Source organism: Uranotaenia lowii, chromosome 2 (genome assembly GCF_029784155.1).
Source record: "Uranotaenia lowii strain MFRU-FL chromosome 2, ASM2978415v1, whole genome shotgun sequence".
NCBI lineage: Eukaryota > Metazoa > Arthropoda > Insecta > Diptera > Culicidae > Uranotaenia > Uranotaenia lowii.
In genome coordinates, this window is record NC_073692.1 from 31437119 (window position 1) to 31462098 (window position 24980).

The 24980-nt window shown below is 39.4% G+C and overlaps 5 protein-coding genes across 5 annotated transcripts; 2 read left to right on the forward strand and 3 right to left on the reverse strand.

Annotated features, from left to right (window-relative positions):
* Positions 1-8474: 8474 nt before the first annotated feature.
* LOC129745035 (adult cuticle protein 1-like) lies at positions 8475-9109 on the reverse strand. Its single transcript, XM_055737858.1, has 2 exons — positions 9009-9109; positions 8475-8942 (listed from the first exon to the last, which is right to left on the reverse strand). Exons 1-2 carry the CDS (start codon positions 9012-9014, stop codon positions 8565-8567), a joined length of 384 nt encoding a protein of 127 aa, XP_055593833.1. The 5' UTR covers positions 9015-9109; the 3' UTR covers positions 8475-8564.
* A 449-nt stretch (positions 9110-9558) lies between these two features.
* LOC129745038 (adult cuticle protein 1-like) lies at positions 9559-10369 on the forward strand. Its single transcript, XM_055737861.1, has 2 exons — positions 9559-9666; positions 9730-10369. The coding sequence occupies exons 1-2, from the start codon at positions 9661-9663 to the stop codon at positions 10102-10104; spliced, it is 381 nt and encodes a 126-aa protein (XP_055593836.1). The 5' UTR covers positions 9559-9660; the 3' UTR covers positions 10105-10369.
* A 963-nt stretch (positions 10370-11332) lies between these two features.
* LOC129745041 (uncharacterized) lies at positions 11333-11835 on the reverse strand. The gene is made up of 2 exons (XM_055737864.1): positions 11804-11835; positions 11333-11741 (listed from the first exon to the last, which is right to left on the reverse strand). Exons 1-2 carry the CDS (start codon positions 11807-11809, stop codon positions 11373-11375), a joined length of 375 nt encoding a protein of 124 aa, XP_055593839.1. The 5' UTR covers positions 11810-11835; the 3' UTR covers positions 11333-11372.
* A 215-nt stretch (positions 11836-12050) lies between these two features.
* LOC129741205 (uncharacterized) lies at positions 12051-12609 on the forward strand. Its single transcript, XM_055732914.1, has 2 exons — positions 12051-12090; positions 12151-12609. Exons 1-2 carry the CDS (start codon positions 12085-12087, stop codon positions 12607-12609), a joined length of 465 nt encoding a protein of 154 aa, XP_055588889.1. The 5' UTR covers positions 12051-12084.
* An 11688-nt stretch (positions 12610-24297) lies between these two features.
* LOC129745018 (uncharacterized) lies at positions 24298-24856 on the reverse strand. Its single transcript, XM_055737842.1, has 2 exons — positions 24817-24856; positions 24298-24756 (listed from the first exon to the last, which is right to left on the reverse strand). The coding sequence occupies exons 1-2, from the start codon at positions 24820-24822 to the stop codon at positions 24298-24300; spliced, it is 465 nt and encodes a 154-aa protein (XP_055593817.1). The 5' UTR covers positions 24823-24856.
* Positions 24857-24980: the final 124 nt, after the last annotated feature.

Sequence of the window (24980 nt, forward strand, 5' to 3'; positions counted from 1 at the left end):
TGCACTTTTTGTTAAAACTGTAGAATGATGCGAAGAAGCTGAAATTTAAGGTTTCAAATGAATTATAATCTTTCCTTCAGACCGCAGGCAATTTTGACTTCTGAGAAAAAAGTTGCAAAGGGTCCCTCTTGCATGATTTTTCATAGTTGTTGTTCAACCACGCTACTTTTAAGACATGAATAAAAAAAATCATAGTCCTTTACTTGTTCTGCAAATTGAAAAGCTATGCAGAATTTAAATGCTATTTTAAATTAAGTACATCTTCTAAGTTTGAATTTATTTTAAAAGAATGTTGTTTCATTAGTGATTATTAATTGATTTTATCAATATCCTACTCATGGTTCGGATTCAGGATGCAAAATTCTTCCAATATCAGGTTTTTAACATAGGCTCCGATAATTGTGTTCCCATGTGTTATTTAAATGGAACAAAATTTAACACACTTACATAAAAATCAAGCATCGAAGTGTTAAATTAAAAACTGCAGTTTTAAAGATTTAAAAAAAAACAACAGTTTTTTACAATTACTAAAAATACATATGGAATAAGCAGGGTTGAAAAGAAGCACTTTTCCACACTGATTTTAACTAAATATTACTAATTATAAAAATGCCTCTGAAATATTTGAACAGAATGATGGAACTAAAATCCTGCATCTGAGCCAACTTAAATATGTAGTTCAGATATTGAAATCTCAATGATTTTTTCAAATAGTTATTTCGTTTTTTTTTTTTAAATTTATGCTACAAGTTGCGAAAAGTAGATTTTTCAGCACAAGTCGAGGATTTATCGAACGAGACTTACCGTGTGATGGATGAAAAATTCGATATTTGCATCAAACAGAAAGGAAATGACTGCAAATGGAAAAAAAACAGTGCCGAAAAGTAGCACACCGGTTCCGAACTCTTTTAGATACGGCCGTTTCAACACAGAATATAAAAAAGCACATTATTTATGAAGTCTATAAATTCTAAACATCATTTTTTTTACCTATTTTAATTTTTTTCGGAATTTCTTTAATTTTTGTGGATTTTTTTTAAAGATTTTTACTGCTTGCAACAGTTTTCGCCCTGTTTTCCACCCCCAACCCTTCGCTCCTCTCCCCATCACCCCTCCACAATTTTTCCATTTCGTGAAAATAAATGAACTGCAAACCGTAATATGCAAAAAAAAAGCTCAAACACATCCACCTAACGAACAACCAAGCAACACACAGCAAGAGCTACTCTCTTAATCTTCCCAAAAAAACAATCGTAACGCTATGATTCCCAAAAAATCGCATGTTGTACATATCCCGATCTTTTCTAAGTCAGGATCTGTACGTTAGGAGATTCGCAATTTGTTGCAACCACTCACAACAATCCGTATATACGATATTGGAAGGCATAGCGAGTGCGCTCATCAAGGACTTTCTTTTTATCTTGCTTTTTTAAGATTGTGGTAACTCGCCACTCTCGGAGATCTCCCCACATAACAGGGACAGAGCAGAGAGCATCGCTTGCTAGGAGCGATTTAAATTTGTTCTAGGGTTGGTCGCTCCCTGCTCAAAAGTCGCTAGAAGAGATTTTTTTCCATCCCTGCTGGTGACCGCAGACAATGACACCAGCCGTGAGATCCGGAGGCGAATTATCAGCGGAAGTCGTGCCTACTATGGACTCCACAAGCAACTGCGGTCGAGAAGACTTAGCCCTCGCACGAAGTGTAATGTGTACATGACGCTCATAAGACCGGTTGTTCTCTACGGGCACGAGACATGGATATTGCTCGAGGAGGATCTGCATACACTCGGAGTATTCGAGCGACGAGTGTTAAGAACCATCTTTGGCGGCGTACAGGAGAACGGAGTGTGGAGGCGAAGGATGAACCACGAGCTCGCGCGACTCTACGGCGAACCCAGAATCCAGAAGGTGGTGAAGACTGGCCGAATACGCTAGGCAGGACATGTTGCGAGAATGCCGGACGACTGTCCTGCAAAACAGGTGTTCGCTACGAATCCGGTAGGAACAAGACGAGCGGGGGCGCAACGAGCGAGGTGGTTAGACCAAGTGGAGCGTGATCTGGCGAACGTGGGGTGCCCGAGGAATTGGATAACGGTTGCCATGGACCGAGTGAGTTTTAGGAATTATGTTCGTCAAGTTATGTCGTGAGACGTAATACTATATAAATAAATAACAATTGAATTTCCAAATATTCATGAAACTCATTTTTATTAATTAATTATAGAAGTTAAAATATAAGAATAGATGAAAAAGATATACTCAGCTTTGCACTCAGTCCTTCTTGAACACGTTGTTGATTGGCTATTTCAGCAAGACCAGCAGCCAAATGTAGCATGGATTGAAAAACTTTATTTAAATTCTTTAACTCAGTGCACGTTCTTCTTACATACATATGTATATGCACTACAGTGCCCCAAATGACTCGACTTTTGAAAAAATTAAGCACTGCAGGCTAAAATTGATCCTAGTACTAGTGCAAGATCTCATGCTAAATTTGGGCCAGATCGGACCACGCGAAGGGGTCGCTCAACGAGCCTGAAGTTTGTATGGGATTTTGAGACATTGTGTTCGGGAGAGACACGAAAACCCAGTTTTTCATCAATAACTTTGATTCCCACCGATTTGATTAAACTTCTTGGAACATTGCCAAGTCCAAATCGTTTTCTTGTTCCGTCGTTGCGATATTACGAAAATCCGGTGAAATCGGTTGAATTGGTTTCCGTATTCTAATTGTTTGATCGCGTAGAAGTCCATTGTCGTCGGGAAAAGTGAAAACTCAGAGGGAGTTAACTGTTTTCGATGGATTTTTCTATGTAAAAAGTTCCGTTGGGTTGGGAAAAAAGTTAACAAAATGGCGACGAAACGAAAAATTTGTTGTTGGGGAAGTGTGGATGTAGCTCAAATATAGTAGCTCTAAATTGTATCCAAGAAGAAAAAGTGTTTTGAAGATTGGAAGCTTTCGTGCTAAAAGCTTTAAAAAAAAAGCTCCAATAGTGTGTAACGGGTGTTAAAGTGGTAACACAGCATAGAAATTGCATGCAAAATCACATGCGAATTACTGTCAACATGATGACGGGCCTGATCCAATTAGATTTTTACGATGGGTGTTGAGTGCCGGCCGACTCGAAGAAATGAAAGTGAATCCGTGGTCTGTAAGCTCGATAATCGAGTTGATAAGAATGCTGACACGATCCGGATGAGGCTTTAAAGTGTGTGTGTGTGTGTGTGTGTGTGTGTGTGTGTGCGCGTGCGAGCGTGCGTGCGTGCGTGCGTGCGTGCGTGTGTATGTAGTGCTAACTATATTAGGAAACTTAAAACCTTTATTTTGATGTATTACAGTGTGGCATTTTGATAAATCAAAGGCAAGGAAACTTTGTAAAATTCCTTAAGTAGTGTAATTTTCATGTATGCCGCTGAGTCGTATGAACGATTTGGTCTTGTTTCTTACCTGGGTTTTCTTAACGACGACGGGTCTCGGGCTGTGGTGCTGGGTTGTGTTAGTTACGGATGGTTGGTGGGCCGTAGTGGTTACGCGGAGGGCTGTGTGGCGAAGGCATGTGGAAGACTGGAATCATAGTAGCGACGAGAGAAAGTGAAGCCTAAGCCTAAGAGGTGTATAGAAGAACCTTCTCTCGCCATCGGAGATCGCGTATGCAGTTATCTGGACCTTGACTAATAGTATTGGACAGGTGATTTGTTCCATTTCGGTGGCTCGGTCAACTTTTTTGGGATGGAAAGGATTGAAGTTCATTCTTGCTGGATATTGTTGGTGGGGATACGGTTGCCTAGGATCCAGTTCTTCACATCGTCCACGATCCGTCTGGGTCTTCCGGAGCTGCTTCTTTCACCATCGCACTGTCAATTTGTCCTTCACCTCCCGATTGTGCTGGAGCGGTTCGTGTAAGGTCTTTGCCCAGGAGTTGTGGTGCGCAGCTGTCCGTGGTGATGTTTTCTTTCACGAAGTGTAAATTTTCTGGATGTTTTCTTTTGGGGCTCTGCTTCTGAGTGGACATGTTTTTCGCTCGATTTTGACAACAATAAATCATCGAAAAAGTTTTCGATGTTTTTTGGACTTCTTTCGCACGCTCATTTCAGAATAGTCAAATCAATCATAAGTTTAATTTATAAAAATTATTTTATTATAAGGAAATACAAATTGACCACACTCGAAGATATTGTAGAAATAAAGAGGCTTGGGAAATAAGCTGCCTAGTTAAAATGATCAATGTGACAAAACATCAAGGTTAGTAATTATTTTGCGTCAAGATTTGGTCCGCCTGGACACACTAGTATCAAATATACAGTGAAGAAGACGAGGCAAACTAACGATTCGTTCGTTCTATTCCTTTTTAACATGTACACGTAAGAATCAGCAAGGAAACAAATGAACTCATTTTAGGGATTCAGTGTTGTTCAAATTTCTATTAGGTGCTTGGAGTATGCGGAATAGTTTAAGAAGTTTCAAGTTGATGCCGAACTATAATGAGAGCTGATTAATAACGATGAACGTGGTTTGTAATAAAAACTTTTTTATCAAACAAATTATCTCCGATTAGAAATCCACCGATGATAGTCGTTTCGTAAATTTACTTTATAAAATAAAATTAAATTTACTATATTATTCAAATAAAACGATTTGAAAAAAGTATTGAGTCTATACTTAAACTTTGTCGGTAATATATCAGGAACGTGTATATTAGGCGAATTGCGATGTTTTTTTTCATGGGTCAAAAAAGCGTGCCTAAGCCATAGATAGTAGAAAACAAAGTCAGTTAATCTCACAAATTGTTCAAAATCTGTGTTAAACCATTTCAACGCACGCATGCTAATTTTGTATCCTTACAATTATGTTCTCAAAAGCATAAAATGACATACTATTCTCACAGGAAGTACATAGTTCTGCATTGAGCTGTTAACGAATCTCGTCTTTAGCGCTAACACTCTCTTTATTGGTTTGTATCGAATTCCTATAAGAATTACAAACATAAACTAAAGTAAAATGGTCAATTAGGTTCAATTTAGATCGATTCCGTTCTTAAAATCGATTATATCTTTGTATAAGCGGTGCAGCTTTATTTCCTAAGTAATATGAATATAGTATTACATGAATAACTGATAGGATTCTAAGACATTTTTGCAGAATAAGAATATGTTATTAAAGCAAAAGTGTATTGGAAAATTAGAAAATATAATAAGTCACAGAAGTATGACTTAACGAAGATGAATTTATGAATGGAGAAATCGTTTGTTGTGGGATTGGTTTACGGTATCAGACCACTCCTTTCGTCTTGTGGAAAGACGGGGATGGGAGATGGGCTCCCATACAGACTTTTTAGCATAGCTCAACAACTCATCAGACAAACGGTTCCTTGGTTTGTTTGACAGGATATAAAAGTGCACGGAAGTTCCCATTACTTAGACATCGGTTTTGGCATGAATGAAGACAGAGTCTGTGTTTCTGATTTGGAAACTCAGGGACAGGTTTTGGAAGATACTTTTGAGAGCCTTGAGACCTTGAGAGACTTTTCTAGGTTGGAAAGGGTTGCATCTGGATGGTGTTGGGGTTTGGTCAAAAGTGATGCGTGGTAAAACAAGATTCGGGGAGTTTGACATGATTATTGGAAAGTACATCTAATCAGTAAGTAGCCTAACACTGCTTTTGAGTCATTATGGTAAAAATCAGAATACCGATGCAAGGATTGAATCAGAGTAAACGGCAATAGCATCAAACGTCGCGTGAAAAAGTAAAAGGGCAAATAAAGGAATTGAATAAAACAGAAGTACGCGAACATCTCCACTTGAAAATAGTTCTATCAAAATTGGAAACCTAGATAGCGAGATTAATAGAACAAAGCTCTTTAATTTTTTATTTTTTTTTTTTGTTGCTTATTTTCACAATTTGAATTGTTTCACTTCTAAATACTTGCACACAATCATATCTGACAAACTTTGTAAAACTACAGCCCAAATAAAATAATTTTCGCAAGATTCTCTGAAACCCATATTAGTTAATCTAACTTTTTGTATCATTTCAATATTGGTTTGGTAACGTTTTTTTTCTTTGCTGTATAAATAATGGCATTCAATGGATTAGACCGAATCGTTTGAGACGAATTATTTTTCCTGTTAATAGCTGATAGCAAGCTTAAGCTTTTTTTCTCGGTAATAAAGAAATCAACATGAGGCAATGAGTAGAATCGCATTGATGAGTTTTCAGAATCGACCTTAATCAATTATCACAACTAACAGGTCATTTAAAATTTCTAACCCAATCATTGATGTTGTTCATTAATAAGCATTCAAATTTTGAAAATATCATTATTATTTTACTTTGAATTATAATCGGTTCATTCATGCTGAAAGGTCGTTTTTGAAAATACATCAATTTAATAGGGATATTAGCTAGGAAAATGAGTTAGCTTGAAGAAAATTTTATAATTAAATTTTTTTTTACGATTATTGCAATACTGCTGTCCTTCAGATAGCTTTGGAGTTTATATCACTGCCTCATAGGTATAAGTAGGAGTTTCCTTAGGAAATATCTAGGAGCATAGGAGGTGTAGGAAAAACGATCGCACCATTAACCAAAATGGATCCTGATCTATAAACCCTTCCCTACTAACAAAACCCTTTCCATGGATATTTGAATATAGATTCGCAGACGTACAGACGGTTTCCATAGTTGGCGATATTGACTTACCTTTGCTTCTAGATTTTCCAAAGCTAGTAATTGGAATATTTAGGGACAAAAGGTTGTTTATTGAACCTAGAAAGTATCCAACTAACTAACATCCTTTCATGTTTCCCCCATTGACTACTAGGACGTGGCCGGCGTCGCTATTAACCATATTCAAAGAGAGAGAGAGAGCATGAATTTTGTGCAACGAGAATGTACTGCTAATCCCAAGCAGCATTCTATTGGCCTTTGCACAAAGTTGATGGCCTCGGTTAATCGCGGAGTAGCAACCATTGGCGAAGTAGAACTTGTTCTGCCTAGCCACGCCAGCGATCATGAAATTGGAAATGCATAGTTGAGCAAAGCCAAACAAAATATAATATCTGAATCCTTTTTTTTTATGTTTGTTGTATGAACATATCTACAAAGCGTTTCCAGTTTGATGATTTAAGGTGGATATGAGTAGTCAACCAAGCTAAGCTAAGCTAATAACTTTGATTCCCACCGATTTCTTTTGAATACGATTTTTTCTTAAGGCCTACAGTATGCGATGTCATAGTTTATGCTTTAAGAAACGCCGTATTCAAAAGAAATCGGCCGAAGGAAACCAAAGTTATTGATGAAAAACTGGTTTTTCATGTTTCTCCCGAACAAAATGACTCAAAATGCCATACAAACTTTAGGCTTGTTGAACGATCCCTTCGCGTGATCCGATCTGGCCCAAATTTGGCATGGGGTCTTTTACTAGGCCTAGGATCAATTTAAGACTACAGCGCATAACCTTTCACAGGTTTTGAATTTCCCATACAAATTTGTGGCAGTCTAACATGTATAATTCACTACACTTCCGAAAAACAATATAAACATCCGAGAATCCGTCTCCCATGCAGTTGAAAAAAAGAACAGCGCTCGGAAAAAACAAATTTAACGCCAATAAACATCGCATCGGACTATCTCTGGCACGACACATTCTAAGGCTATCCGGTTTAAGCTGCTAATAAAAGCTTCTGAATAATTTGTTTTTCTAAAGTAATCAATTATTTTCCGCGGAAGAAAATAATATCGCGTGCCCTGTAAACAAGTTATCGTCTACTCTTTTTTTAAATATATAATAGTCATGTAAGTCACAAAATTTCCAACAAGTTCTTAAAAAATCAAATGTTCATTTAGACAATAACTGCAAACGAGATCGAAGGCATTTTAATTGCAGTTTCCACCTGAGGTTTATAGCTCTAAACCACGACCATGGACGTTCTTTCTGGGCAGGGCGACCACAAACCGGGGTCAGAGATCATTGCTGATGGTGTTCTCAACGTTCTAGATTGCTTTTTAATTGAATCTACTAAGTACTGGTAGCGCTATTGTACGCGAACATGCCACCTTTTCTTAATTGACTATTGATAACATAATAATCTGCGGCTTGGAACAAAGTGCCGGGTGCCGGAGTCAAATTGAGAGATTTCTGCGATATCAGAATGGATCGAAACGCGGTTGGCCGCCAGAAAAGAAACGGAAGCCAGTGGAATGCCCTCGCCGTGACTCTGAGCTATCGGAGCGTCATGATCGGACAGGTCAAAAGGGCTGGCTGCCGGCGAGTAAGCCAATGCAGCTTTCGTGAGATCGTGGGTCATCGATGCTTAGGGTCCGACGAGGAAGTCTTAGAATTCGATTGGATCAATAAAGTTGCTTGAAATATTTTCCGACAGCTGAAATTTTTATCTTGCTTCGTAAATTTCGCGAATCATAACTGCATAAATTTGATAGGGCATTGTCTACCAATAATAGAATAAGAAGATAACTTCTCCAGTAATATCACATTTATTCCAACTTCGGCAAAATAATTTACAACATCAAGTCCAAAATTGTTTCGACAGCTTCAGCACTGCTTTTTACAGAGTTCCTGGGGCGGGCTGCAGGTTCAGGGACTGCTGGGAGACGGCATGTCCCTGGAGGGGGGCATCATGGACGGCTCCACGGTTGGCGGCCACATAACGAGCTTCCCGTTGGGCAACGACGGCCACTGGAGCTGGGGCAGCGTAGGCGGCATAGGCGGTTGGGACAACGGAAGCTTGGGCGGCGTAAGAGATTGGGGCGTATCCTCCATATCCGTATCCGGAGTAGGCCAATGGGTATCCGTATCCGTGGTTTTGCTGGACAACGGTTGGAGCAACGCTGTAGGCCAGAGGAGCGGAGTAAGCCAACGGGTAGTAGGTTCCCTCAACGGTGGCGGCCACGGCCAGGACCATCATGACTACAGCTGCGATGCACTAAAGAATGAAAATAATTTTTCGTTAAAAATTTCTATTAACTTAGAAAACGGTAGAAGAAACTACCTTCATGATTGCTGATTGGATTGGAGCTGGGAAACGAATGTTTCTGACTAAGGTGAGTTCTGGAATGATACTGAAATCTGGGAATACACCTTATTATATACTTAACGAGATCATAACTAAGATCATGAATACTTAACAAAAGAACTACGAAACCGAACCAGAATTCGCGAAATGGCAACCAATTAGGCGAGTCGTTTTTTTTTCTCTTTAAATATCTTTGGTACGGTTCACTAACCAGAGAATAAAATTATTTCACTAGGATGGATGGATGGATTTCGACAGTTGGAAACCTGTTCTAGTTTCTTTACTTGTCGTTTGTTTGCATAGCACTTCCAACAGGAAAAGGCCATGGTCCATGGATTAGTGGTTCAATATAACAAGTCTAAGAAAACAACTTCTAAAATGGGTTCATTGGCATACATAAGTGAGAATGATGCAATCGATCAATTGCTTTCATATTTGGGATTGAAAGGTGAGAAGAATCAAATAAACTCATTTTCTTCCATTTTTCAATCTGTACGGAAGCGGAGATATACTTGTGGTACCTAATACAATTTCAGTATATAAACTGAAGATCGTGAAATCCTGGATCATTCTCAAATCTACCACAATCTGAAACATTTGTTTCCTAACTCCAATCCAATCAGCAATCATGAAGGTAATTTCTACTACTGCCTTAACTATCAGAAATATTTTAGTGAAACCTTTTTTCATTCTTCAGTGCATCGCAGCTGTAGTCATGATGGTCCTGGCCGTGGCCGCCGTTGAGGGAACCTACTACCCGTTGGCTTACTCCGCTCCTCTGGCCTACAGCGTTGCTCCAACCGTTGTCCAGCAAAACCACGGATACGGATACCCATTGGCCTACTCCGGATACGGATATGGAGGATACGCCCCAATCTCGTATGCTGCCCAGGCCTCCGTGGTCCCAACTGCCTATGCCGCCTACGCTGCCCCAGCTCCAGTGGCCGTCGTTGCCCAACGGGAAGCTCGTTATGTGGCCGCCAACCGTGGAGCCGTCCATGATGCCCCCCTCCAGGGACATGCCGTCTCCCAGCAGTCCCTGAACCTGCAGCCCGCCCCAGGAACTCTGTAAGAAGGAGTGCTGAATGCTGTTGAAACAAATTTGGACCTGATAGAGTTAATTTTGATGTTTGGAATTGGAATAAATGAGATTTAATTGCAAAATTTTGATCAGTTATGTTCATCAAACGAAAAGATCTCATCCTTGAATTCAAATCTGGATAAAAAAAACTCTTATTGAGAACCAAGTGAATAAGAAAAGCGTAAGCGAAACGGTTTTACAGACTCATATTAATAATATTGCACTTAACTTGAAAAACTGATAAAAAATTCATTAAAATAAGGAAACTCAAGAGAATTTGTTTGAAAAACTAATTTTTTTTTTGTTGAGAATGAAAATTGCCAAAAATGACAAAAATGACAAAAATGACAAAAATGACAAAAATCACAAAAATCACAAAAATCACAAAAATCACAAAAATGACAAAAATGACAAAAATGACAAAAATGACAAAAATGACAAAAATGACAAAAATGACAAAAATGACAAAAATGACAACAATGACAAAAATGATAAAAATGATAAAAATGACAAAAATGACAAAAATGACAAAAATGACAAAAATGACAAAAATGACAAAAATGACATAAATGACAAAAATGACAAAAATGACAAAAATGACAAAAATGACAAAAATGACAAAAATGACAAAAATGACAAAAATGACAAAAATGACAAAAATGACAAAAATGACAAAAATGACAAAAATGACAAAAATGACAAAAATGACAAAAATGACAAAAATGATAAAAATGACAAAAATGACAAAAATGACAAAAATGACAAAAATGACAAAAATGACAAAAATGACAAAAATGACAAAAATGACAAAAATGACAAAAATGACAAAAATGACGAAAATGACGAAAATGACAAAAATGACAAAAAAGGTTTTTTGGATTTTTTTTTATTTACCTAATTGTTGATTGGAGCCTTTTTTCCAGAGGCGGTTTGCTGGTTTTAATTTGCTTTTCTATTAATGTGCTGAAGCAAAACGAAATTCCTCATATTCCCGTTCTTGATGTCAGCTCAAAGTTTAGAAAGGCTTCGAGTAAAAGTAAATCTGTAGAATTCTACTAGAATGGCTCGTTAGAAGATAGATGATTCCAATTTCTCAGCAAAGAGGATTAAGAAAATTAAAATGTAGCATTTTTACAAGTCAAAGAGATTGATCGATGGGAAGAAGATTGCAGTTTATTTTCTTTCACGGTGGGAGTGATGACTTAAGAAGTAATTTCAATTTTGTTGCAGAAAATTAATTATATTTGTCTTTACATGAATTACCACAAGTAGTTATTCTTGTAGGCCAGTCCATTTCCGTAGCCATATCCTCCATAAACATAGTTGTTCCAGAGGCCATTGTTGACAATTTTGGCGGTTCCGGTGGTCAAAACTGGAGCAGAATAACCCCATTGGTTACCATAAATCGATGGCCATCCCCAGTTTCCATAAGCTCCTGCCACAGCAGGGTATCCGGAGTATTTGTCCAGCACGACCGATGGAAGGACTGCTGCGCCCTTTCCATACACTCCGTAAGGTGGCCAAACTGAGGTGCTCACGGGAAACTGATGGGACACAACGGAAGTCGTCGGAATGTAGGATGGTTCAGCAGCTACTGCCAACACCAAGGCGAAAACAGCGACGAATACCTGAATAAAAATGATTAAGTCACCAATTAATTATCAACAATATAATTGAGTACAAATATTACCTTCATTTCGGTACAATCTTGATGAGTTAAACTTCAGACGACAACTGATAACTTAACTATAGGTTTCAACAAGCTTTTATACCTCTTGAAATAAACGGTAGAACGTACACGAAATTAGGGACTTCCTCAAAATTGCGAAAATGAAAGTGACCATCCGTAATTAGGTCAGGATGGAACACACAATCACTGGTAATCGAATAAGTATAAAAACATTGAAGCTAGAATCAAAAAGACACAGTTCAGTTCAAGAAGTTTACCAAACAACTCAACCAACCATAACAATGAAGGTGAGTAAAATTAATGATTGTTGACTTTTCGTTAAAACAACTTAATCGATTATTTTGCAGGTGATTTTCACACTCATCATCGTCAGCTTGGCTGTTTTGAGTCATGCTTCTTACTTGCCATCATCATCGGTATGGCCTTACAGCAATGGCGATTGGAACTCCTGGAACTCCTGGAACGGCTGGAATGGCCTCAACTCCTGGACTGGTGCTCATTCGGGATTGATTGGAGGATACCCATCTTCTTACTACAACAACCAGTGGGCATTTCCTTCAGTGTATAACGGAGGATTGTACGGAGGTCACAAGACTGTGGTCCAGACCAACGTTGTCAATGGTGGATATCCATGGGGACAACCCTGGGGAACTTATGGTGTCGGTGTCTATGGATGGGGAGGTTATCCCCATCATGGATATGCAAAAGCCGTTGTTCCAGTTGAAAAACAGGTGGCCGCTACTCCAGGATCGGTTCATGTGGCACCTGTTCCAGTCGGTGGAGTGAAGGTTGTGGGTGGTCATTAATATATGAAGTTTGTTGTCTTGTGGAATCGACTGAATAAATTGTGATATTTCAACTGCAAACATTTCTCTTTTGAAAACAGAATATAAGGTGAAATTTGCCATTATTCTTCTCCAGCGTGAGATAACGATCACCTTCACGTGATTCTTGTCACCTTTTTCTTCTAGTCTAAGTAGGTTAAGGCAGAAGTTCATTCTTATGTGAGTGATCGAAATCTATCTGTATCTATGTACCTCTTCACAGCAGTTGGCCCGTGCTGTACAATAATTTGGTATGTGATGATAAAGCTTCTAAATAGAATTCTACTCGTCCATTTTTGCCATCTTTCATTTCTTCTAACTTTCTATCCGTCTTTAAAATTTTTAAGATGTTCTTACTGAAAAGGATAACACTTTCTAAATTATGGTGATCCTGTAGCTGAAAACCTCTCAAATAAAGACAAAAAAAAAAGAATTATGGTGATTAATCTCTTTTTAAATATCAGAATGTTGACCGTGAGTTTCGATTTTTAAGCCGATTTTTAAGAGTCATGTACGTGCCTTGCGTATGCGAAAACTTCATTTCAGTAAAAAAAATGTAAAAATTTTAAGCATGATATCGCCGGAAATTTTCAAGTGTTTAGGCAGTAAACAGCAAGAAAAATTAGTGTTATTTTAGATCGAAAACGATGCACGAAAACGGAACATCGATTTTAATATAAAACTCTACCACGGTGTATTTTTTTCAAGAATGTAATTTTTGAGGCGTGTAAATATAGATCGAAAACAATGCACGAAATCGGATAACATAAACCGCCGTGTAAAAATACACAAGATATAAATTTCAAAATATATTACCGTTCTTGCTTCCTTCGCATTCTTGATTCCTTCCGGAACATCATAGTAATTGAAATCTCCTAAACATCAGAAAATTTCGACATTGATTTTGCTTTTGATCCTTGTACTTAGCTGCAATAATCTACCGTTCCTGAAATCGAAAGAGAATTATTAGTTCCACTTTTTTTATTTCAACTTTCCAACCTAGCATTTTTTAATACAATTCTGAAAGATTTTTGTACGGGATTAATAAAACAATAAACTACCATCCCGAATCGAAGCAGAAAAACTCATGCCGCGAAAAAAAACCGTGTTTTACATTGTTTTCGATGCCATTTTATGATCAGAAATATTTTTTAGATCACGGCGTGTGAACGTTCCTCATACAAAATTAAGTTTATACCAATGGTTCAAAAATAGATCAAAAAGAGTTTAAAATTACATCATTTTTGAATAACACTGGTGAAAAAGTAGTACACTCGTGTTTCAGCAGATTGCACGTTTTGGTTCAAAACTTATATATGATTTTTTTTGCCAAATTTTTATGTAACGTTTTCATGAGTAAATTTGAACTTTTAGGTTTTTATGGGAGTATTGAATATTTTGTACTGAAAAATTAACATCACTTTTATTTCTTCTGTTGTGTGTGCCAATTTATCAATTCTCCAAAGGGAATTTTCCGCTGAACAACTTAGCTCAAGACCGTAACTTCTGGACTAGTTCTGAACCAAAACGAAGCTTTTTAGACCACATGGTTTGTGAAATTCAAAAATGACCCCAAATCGACTCAGTCTAATGATGCTTCTCGTTGGATTGAGTATCAAGTTTTCCATTCCCTTCACCAATTCCTCCACAATTGAGTTTAAATAGAGCATTTGGGAAGTTTTTGAGAACATGCGTATAATTTAAAGCTTATTAGCTGCTCATGTTGTTTTTCATAATTATTGGGCATTTTTTTATGAGAAGATGCTTGCAAGACAAGCCGACGTAAAAAAAAATATTTTACAAAAAATCACGAAAGATGTACAAACAGTTCTTACATAAGAGCAGATGTTTCAGAAGTACATTTTCATAAATGGAATACGGTACTTGAATAAATTAATTCTTTTCCGCTACACTGAACCGCTCAAACACTTCGCCTCTTCCAGACAAAATGGAAATGGTAATAACGAGCAAAATCGACAAAATGACAAAATTGATAAATTTGACAAAAATGACAAATTTGACAAACATAAAAATTTGACGAAATTGACAAAATTAAAAAAAAAAATATATAAAAATCACCAAATTGTCAATTTTGAATACTTTGGAAAAATTGACAAAATTGGCAAAATTGATAAAATTGAAAAAAATTGACAAAATTGGCGAAATTAACAAAATTGACAAAATTGACAAAATTGAAAAAAATTACATTTCAAAGTTGTAGAAATATTAAATATTTATAATTTTTTCGACCGATTTTTGTACCCTACGTTGCTGCATCTTATTTTACTCCAGCAGTAGTTTTACTCACTAATTTTTAAATATAATCGTTTCTTTCACTTGAGAGGTTGAATTATTTGAATCACATGTTTGGGCATTTTTTTTTTTGAAATTTTATTCTTAACTAGCTGAACCCATACGAACTCCGTTTCGCTTTCAACTTGGAATATGTCATGAACAGTTCTATGCGGAATCTGAACTATCCCATCACATATCAATTAAGAGAAACAATAAGTTGATTTATGTACTTACGGAGCTCCGTTTCTTTGCGTTGTTCTACCGTGTTTTTACCTAATCTATCGTTCCCTTTGGTGTCGTACGCGCTATCCAGTTATTTGTGCCGCCGTGAATAGTGGAATCCTGCCCGTTTCGTGTGTTCCGTGCCGAAAATTTGGTCGTTTTGGTGCCACTCTGTTGCCGTTCGTTTTGTTTTGATTTCGTGCGCGGCACAGATACTTTCTGAACAGACGAGGAACTGTGGGAACAAAAACTCAACGGAAAAAAAAAGTTTTTTTTTGTGCACCGATTAGGCTTTTTTTTTTGGAGTTTTTTCGAAACTATTTCGCTTCGACATAATGGCCAATACGAAGGATAAGAAGCAGTGTGGAGAGTATCAATTGGTCATTAATGATCTTGAGCCTATCGGTTGTGGTTTTTGTGGCAATTTTTTCCACATCAGCCAGCAGTGTTGTGGATTCAACATCCGCCTTAATAGGGAGCTATTCACCCAGGGTAAGGTCATTTTTATATGCACCCAATGTCGTAACGAGCTCAACGGACGAAGTATCCACCGTTATATAGACGATAACTCGATCTCGGATGGAAATTCCGTCCCAATAACCGCGCTTGACAAGCTTACTCAACAGCTCGACTCACTATCTAAAAAAGTCGATGATATGGCTCAGAAGCAATATCCTCCGATAACAGCTTCCTCGTTTCCCCCTTTGAAAGGGACACCACGAACGTATCCGTCTCCGAACATTAAACGTCGCCGAGGTAATGATGGACTATCTCTTGTGTCTTCCACAATGACCGGGACTAAGGCTGTCGATCTTAGCGATCTATCAGTCTCGTTTATTGTACCTTCTCCCGCAACACCTAAGTTCTGGTTGTACCTAGCTGGTCTCCAGCCGCAGATCACGGACGAAGATGTTGACAAAATAATATCCCGCTGCTTGAATCCTTCTACACCAGTTGAAATGAAACGACTGCTACCGAAAGGAGTTGATGGGTCCACTCGTAGATATGTGTCTTTCAAAATTGGATTGGATCCTATGTACAATGATGCTGCATTGAACCCCATGACGTGGCCTACAGGGTTGCTCTTTCGGGAATTTGTGGATTAGCCAAAAAACTACAACCGGCAGCCTTTGACTCCTGCCCCAATGGTTCAACGTTTTCAACCTATGGAAGCTACTACCCCGACCGTATCTGGCCCTGGTCGATCCACAACCGCACCAGCGGCCCTGATGTAGGCTCTCCCAGTATCTTTGAGGATGATGGGATCCACTCGGCCTCCTTTTTAGCCAACGACGATGACGAGATCTCAAACCTCGCCGAATTGTTTTACGACGTTTCTTCAAATATTGGAGGAATAGCCAGCGCTGATTGGGTTTCATCACTGGGACGCATCGATCTTGGCACTTGGGAGGCCTCAAAGCCCCTCGACTCAGTCGCGCAGTTTCCAGCCAGCGTCTTCAGCCGTCCCAGCCCTGAGTTCGATAGTGGCAATGAGGTCCTCCAGCCTACTTTTCCAGGCAAGTACTCATATTCTTCTGGAACACTTTCCCTGTGTGATGAAATTTCAACCTATCACAGATTCTACAATGGCCAGCTACGCTCTCCAGTTTTTTCATGGGCTTCATCACCAGGACGCATCGACTTGAGCTTTTTGGAGACCCCGGAGCCCTTCGACTCAGTCGCGCTGTTTCCAGCCAGCGTCAGTACCCCATTACGACCAAACCATCTTGCTTGCGTTCCGAGTTTCCGCTTTACCACAGATCCATCTCACAAAATTATCCGCACGACGCTCCTGCTACGATCGCTACTGGGTTTTCAGCTCCGGGGCGCAACGAATTGGGAATTACGGAGACCCCTGAGCCCTTCGACTCAGTCGCGCTGTTTCCTGCCTACGTCAACAGTCGTCCCGGCCCTGAGTTCGTCTGTGGCGAAGGGGTTCTCCAGCCTGCAGTTTTAGGCAAGTATGCTGTCATTGACCGTTCTTCTCCGCGTGATGGATTCTGTTCTTCCAGTGATGGTCGTTCCCGTCTTACACCCAAATCGTCTGACTCCATCAGTTTCCTCTATCAGAATGTCGGCGGTGTTAATTCGTGTGTTGTCGATTACCTGCTTGCTACATCGTGCTCCAGCTATGACATTATCGCCTTCACTGAAACATGGCTGAACGACCGCACGCTTTCCAGTCAGATCATCAGTCAGGACTATGCAGTCTTCCGATGCGACCGTAGTTCATTAAACAGCAGAAAGTCAACCGGAGGTGGAGTGTTACTTGCTGTGAAAACTGAACTTCCATCTATGCTAATCGAAGACAACTCCTGGGAAGATTTGGAACTTTTATGGGCCCGCATCGATCTAGGTGACCGAAAACTTTACTTGTGCGTAGTGTACGTGCATCCTGATCGTTCCGGAGACCAGGTGTTAGCTGAATCTTTCTCGCGCTGCCTCACCAAAGTTAGCTCTATGTGCTCTCCTGAAGATGACATACTCGTTATTGGTGATTTCAACTTGCCCGGTCTGACATGGTGTTCTTCGCGAAGTGGCTTTCTGTTTCCGGACCCCGTACGTTCTTCGTTTTCGGCATCCTCCAACATCTTCTTAGATAGCTTAAGTACAGCGACTCTGCGTCAAATCAACAATATCGAAAATGAAAACGGTCGCTTGCTCGACCTCTGCTTTGTCAACGAAGGGTTTAGAAATCCAACAATCGATTTAGCTCCTGCCCCTCTTGTTAAGCCTGTCCCGCCTTAGTGATCTCACTCGATGTTGCCGTGTTATTTGCTACTGCAGAGAAAACTAGATCCTATTATCACGATTTCAAGAATGCCGACTATGTAGCTATCTCCCTCGTTCTGGATTCTATTAATTGGGCAGATGAACTAGACTTCTCTGATCCTAACGCAGCTGCCGAAAAATTTTCGAATATCCTTAGCTACACTATCGATCGCCATGTGCCTAAACGCAGCATCGATGGTGATCTACGAACTCCCTGGGTTACTAAAGAACTACGGCGACAGAAAACTGCTAAAAAGTGCGCTCTCCGAAACTACCATAAGCACAAGTGCCTTATCACGAAAAGGGAATACCGCAAACTGAACTCTGCTTTTAAGAAAGCCAGCAAACGTTGCTACCTAACTTATCTGAACCGGTTACAGCGAAATTTCAAAAGCAGACCGAAGTCGTTCTGGAAGTATGTCAAAAACCAGCGAAAAGAATCCGGACTCCCGTCCCACATGTACCTGGACGACGATATTGCTAGCACTGACTCTGGAATCTGTAATCTGTTCGCTGAGAAATTTTCGAACATTTTCACAAGCGGGTCCATCTCTGCAGAACAACTGACCAGGGCTGTGAGTAATGTCTCACCTCTAGGCTCTTCTCTAAATGGTATTCTCGTCGACGATGCAGCTATCTTAAAAGCAACCGCCAAACTCAAAAACTCTACTTCTAAGGGCCCGGATGGAATACCAGCCACTTTTTTGAAACGGTTTATGCCGCATCTGCTAATACCTATCAGGCAAATATTTCAAGCATCGCTGGACGGCGCAATCTTCCCCGCTTTGTGGAAAGAAGCATATATGTTTCCTGTTTACAAAAAGGGAGATAAGAAGGATATTAACAACTACCGTGGTATCTCAGCTCTGTGTGCTATTGCAAAACTGTTTGAGCTGGTTGTGTTGGATCCCATTTTTTCATTCTGCAAGCACCACTTTTCAAACGATCAGCACGGTTTCATGCCTAAACGATCAACTACCACAAATTTACTGACGTTCACATCTTTTGTACAAGAAAGCTATGCCAGGAAGACCCAAACCGATGCTATTTATACAGATCTGTCTGCTGCATTTGATAAAGTAAACCACGAGATTGCTCTAGCGAAGCTAGGTCGCTTGGGCTTCTGTGGACCATTACTGGAGTGGTTTCGGAGTTACTTAACGGGACGAAAGTTGTCCGTTCATACTGGAGAATCCTTCTCGAGACAGTTTCTTGGCTCTTCCGGAGTGCCGTAAGGAAGCCATTTAGGACCAATAATTTTTGTCATCTATTTTAATGATGTTCTGTCGCTTCTCGATGGCCCAAAACTCGCTTATGCAGATGATTTGAAACTGTATCACACCATCAATGATAGAGACGACATCGATTTCCTGCAACGGCAGTTCACCATTTTTGCTGACTGGTGCGACAACAACTGTCTACCGCTAAATCGCAGTAAATGCTCGATCATCACTTTTTCTCGCAAGCGACACCCTCTTTATGCTGAGTACATTCTCGGGGATGAAACAATTTCCCGGGTTGACCAAATCAATGATCTGGGTATTATTCTCGATCAACGGCTTGAGTTTAAGACTCACACGAACTACGTTGTAGACAAAGCCTCCAGAAATCTTGGTTTCTTGTTTCGCGTGGCTAAAGAATTTAAAGATGTGTACTGCTTAAAAAGCTTATATTGCAGCATAGTCCGTTCCGTTCTTGAGTATGCCTCAGCTGTCTGGTGCCCTTACTACCAGAATGGAGTTGAACGAATCGAGGCTATCCAGCGGCGCTTCATGCGATATGCCCTTCGACACCTGAACTGGCAAGATCCTTTTCGTTTGCCCAGTTATGAGAATCGTTGCCGCCTGATAGACTTAGACACGCTTCAAGTCCGTAGAAACGCTACACGTGCTTTGGTCGTTGCGGATCTCCTTACATCGAGGATTGACTGTCCCTCGCTGCTGGAAGCTATTCCTCTCAACGTGCGACCGCGAAGATTGAGAAACCAGAATCTGCAACTCTATGTTCCCGTTCGGCTGAATAATTATGGGGCTAACAGCGCTCTTATAGGCATCCTAAAAACCTTCAACCGTTTTTCGGAGTACTTTGACTTCGGCGTTCCCAGAAATGTTTTCCGTAGAAAAATATTGGACAAGTCAAGATTTACTTAGATGTTCTTAGATTTTATGTCAATTTATATATGTAACCTATAATTAAGTTATCATTAGGATCTAAATTTGATCCGTTGATTTTTATACAATAAACAATAAACAATAAACAGTTTGTATAAAAGTGAATTGCCAAGCATTTTCCAGATGCACTTCTGAATTCATTGTTAAGTAATAATTGCAAAAATATTGGACGATCACTTCGTCTGTCGTCTGCTACTAAATTTGAAATCAGAAATCAAAAACAACGTGTATAAGTTTCGACTAAATCATTGCATAACAACGCAATTATTGCCAAAAAGCTAAACCCCTTTCGGAGGCTCTTATATAATCTTTGATATCTGAAATCGATTGCCCTTCCCTCAAAACTCCCATGTGCAAATTTTGTAAAGCAATCCATTGTATAATAACGTCAATATTGCTAAAAATAGTGAAAAATTAATTTATATGAATGACCCCTTTCGTCGACCCCTGGCAAAACATTTACATCTGAAATCGATTGCCCGTCCAAGAAAACTACCGTGTGAAACTTTTCATCTCAATCCGATGTATAATAACGACGTTATTGCAAAAATATTGAAAGGTTTATATGGACGACCCCCTTTGCCGGCTCCTTAAACTGAATTTAATACCTGAAATCCATTGCTCATCTCTCAAAACTCTCGTGTACCAATTTTCGTCTGAATCCGATGTATAATAACGACAATATCGCATCATCAGTGAATAGTTAACATGGACGACCCCTTTGGCCGGACACTGATTTTGGTTTGGATAAGTGAAATCAGTTGGTTGTTCCCAATTAGTGCTATGTGCAAATTTTCATCCCAATCCGATGTATAAAAACGACAATATCACTAAGATACTGAAAATTTAGTATGGACGACCCCTTTTGCCGACCCCTTACACCAAATTTGATTCCTCCAATCGTTTGCACGTCCCTCAAAACTATCCTGTACCAATTTTCATCTGAATACGATATATAATAACGTCAATATCGCTAAAACAGCGAACATTTAATATGGACGATCCCTTTGGCTGACCCCTTACACAAAATTTAACACCTGAAATCGATTGCTCGTCTTTCAAAACACTCATACGCAAATTTTCAACACGTTCCGACGAAAATTAACGTCAATATCGCGAAAACAATATTTGTCTTCTATGGACGACCCCCTTCAGAAGGGGTCATCCGAAAATCTAAAAACATTTTTCATCTTTCCTGGTCCTAATGAGCATCCATGCCAAATTTCAGCTCTCTAGCTCTTAAGACGGCTGAGTCTATAGAGGACAAACAAACAAACAAACAAACAAACAAACAAACAAACAAACAAACAAACATACAGTAATTGCTTTTTATACACCCATAGAAGAGGTTGCAAAAATCCAATGCCTATTTAGCAAATCTCTGTGCCGATAATGCGCTGAAATGTGCACTGTGCCGAAGATGATATGTTGGAAAAACCGTAACTGGCATAAGGACTCGGCTCCCAACTAAAATGATTCATGACCACTACATTGAAGCGAAGCAAGAAAAACATTTTATGGTCTTCCTTCCTATTGGAAAATTCATCCCAGAAACAAGAAAATAAAAATATAAACCACAACGCCCGTAGGGAGAGTCGAACTCAAATCACCATCTATATCGTCTTGCCAGTCCGACATCCTAACCAGTGTGCTATTTGAGCTTCATGAAGGACGAGGGATATTTGTCATAGGCTTTCTGCCACCGAACAATCACAAAAAATCGCACAACGATGGCTTCCCGGCGTTTGGCCGCCTTTCAAAGTAGTCCTTTGTCTTGCGATGGTAACGGGAAAGGGAACGGGAGTGAAGGCAAAGGGAAACCCATTGAATGAGAATTGTGCTTTGCTTACTGCCTGCTATTACATACACACGCTACATATACACAGCTGCTAAAGCCGGGCAGCTTGGACGGTGGTTGTTTGCCGGTGAATTGAAGCTATGTTTTTTGTTGTTGCTTTTACTGCATACACACGCACAGCTTGGCCGTGGTTGTTTGCCGGTGGATTGAAGGGATTGAATTAGAAGGATGTTTTTGTTGTTGCTTTTGCTACATTCACACGCACAGTGCTCGGTTCGCTGGCTGCCTGGTGTTGGCCGATATTTATTTCCATCCTTTTTCGTCTTGTGATGCGATAGGGAGGGACGTGAAAGCGTTTTTATTTTGTTTCTTTCAGACATACGCAATTCGGTTAACTCGGGAGATTAATGCCGGTGGGAGCAAATCGAATCAACACCGCTCGCGTTATCTTCTTGTACCAATGATGCTATGTAATCGACTACACGCCATTGGCACAGAGGCTGAATTTTGGGTGTACATACACACGCACAGCTTAGCCGTGGTTGTTTGCCGGCGAATTGAATTGAAGGAATGTTTTTTTTGTTGTTGCTTTTACTGCATGCACACGCACAGCTTGGCTGTGGTTGTTGGATTGAAGGGATTGAATTAGAAGGATGTTTTTGTTGTTGCTTTTGCTACATTCACACGCACAGTGCTCGGTTCGCTGGCTGCCTGGTGTTGGCCGGTAGGGGAACATGCCCTATTATGCGCCACCTAAGCGAATCGCTGATTTTCTATGTATTCCATGTACAAATTGTGTTAAAAATGGGTGCAATCGTTGAAGAAAATTGTTTTCTTCAAATGTCTATGATTTTTTATTACTCAAATTGCTATAGTTGCTTCAAAAACTTGATTTTTAAAAACCTTATTCAAAGCCACACAACAAAACTGTGTTGAAAATATGCGCCGCTGTGTATTCAATACGCGCCTAGCAGCCGAACACACCCGAAAGCAGCCGAAGACCGAAAACACACCAATACTTACAGACACTTTGACAGAAAAGAAAATCAAAATGGACTAATCAAAATTAAAAAATAAAATAAAAGTAGATTTTTTGGGCTGAATTAACGCTAAAAATAAGGTTTTAGACTTTTTTTCATTTTCAATGAAAATTGGCCTTTTTGAAAAATGAATGCTATTTTCAGCCTACTACGATTGGCGCGTTATAACGAGCGCATGGGTCGTGATAGAACATACCCATAAAATGCATACCTTAGCGAGTTCGGTATGATTTTTTAGCATTAAATCATAGTTTAGATTCTCCTCTATCGATGTGTCAGAAAATATTGTCTTATTCGTTTTTCTCTGCTTGGTGACACCTTATTGAAAGTGTTTTAAAATTTAGATCGAAATGAAGAAAAACCCAAATTGTGAAATTGTTACGACACAGGAGCATTTTAAGGAAAAATTCATACTTGCCATGACCAATCACAGCATTTAGAACAAATTGGTAATATTTTGCAGGCTTAAAATGTTTCAGATTCTTCAAAACAAGGGTGGCGCGTATTAGCCACATGGGGCGTTATATGAACTTTTCCCCTATTTATTTCCATCCTTCTTCGTCTTGTGATGCGATAGGGAGGGACGTGAAAGCGTTTTTATTTTGTTTCTTTCAGACATACGCAATTCGGTTAACTTGGGAGATTAATGCCGGTGGGAGCAAATCGAATCAACACCGGTCGCGTTATCTTCTTGTACCAATGATGCTATGTAATCGACTACACGCCATTGGCACAGAGACTGAATTTTGGGTGTATATATAGATTTTTATACTTCTTCCATTTTAAAGATACCATATTCTGATAATCCAAAAAGAGTAAATAGAGATAGATTTTAATGTCACAGAAACATACAAGACATTCCATAATCCAGACATTCGGAAATCTCCAATTAGTTGCAAATTATATAATTTACATGAAAATAAGGCTTATTTCAAAATCCTTTAAAAGTCTATCATTTGTTTATTATTTTGTGTCATATGTATCCAAATATCGTTCACAGGCTATGAGAAAGGCCACAATCCTCTGTCAAGTGTATTGAAACGATATTTTTAGTATTAAACCTCAACTGTTTGAACAGAATCATTCACCCAGTTAAATTATTCATCCATAAGCGCTTTAATTAGAGGGCTTGTTTCAATTTGTTAACCGATGTTTTGAGTGGTTATTTTCTCGTGGGTCGATGGCTTCGGGTAAATTTATTAAAAATTAGGTCTTTGAAGCGAATCGAAATTTGAAAGGTTCTTGCTACAGATAATCATCATACTGAGAAAAATTTCGAGAATAAAAATAAACATACAACACATAAGAATTGTCTTTGATAATGGTATCAACAATTTATTCAGTCAGTCAACATAGCAATCAATATTACACTTTAATGGCCAGCCACAACCTTCACTCCATCAACGGGAACAGGTGCCACATGAACCGATCCTGGAGTAGCCGCCACCTGTTTTTCCACCGGAACAACGGTCTGTGCATATCCATGATGGGGATAACCTCCCCATCCGTAGACACCGGCACCATAAGTTCCCCAGGGTTGTCCCCATGGGTATCCACCATTGACAACGTTGGCCTGAACCACAGTCTTGTGACCTCCGTACAATTCTCCGTTATACACTGAAGGAGACGCCCACTGGTTGTAGTAGTAAGAAGATGGGTATCCTCCAATCAATCCCGAATGAGCACCAGTCCAGGAGTTGAGGCCATTCCAGCTGTTCCAGGAGTTCCAGGAGTTCCAATCGCCATTGCTGTAAGGCCATACCGATGATGATGGCAAGTAAGAAGCATGACTTAAAACAGTCAAGCTAACGACGATGAGTGCGAAAATCACCTGCAAAATAATCGATGGAGTTGTTGTATCGAAAAGTGTACAATCATTAATTTTACTCACCTTCATTGTTATGGTTGGTTGAGTTGTTTGGTAAACTTCTTGAATTGAACTGTGTCTTTTTGATTCTGGCTTCAATGTTTTTATACTTATTCGATTACCAGTGATTGTGTGTTCCATCCTGACCTAATTACGGATGGTCACTTTCATTTTCGCAATTTTGAGGA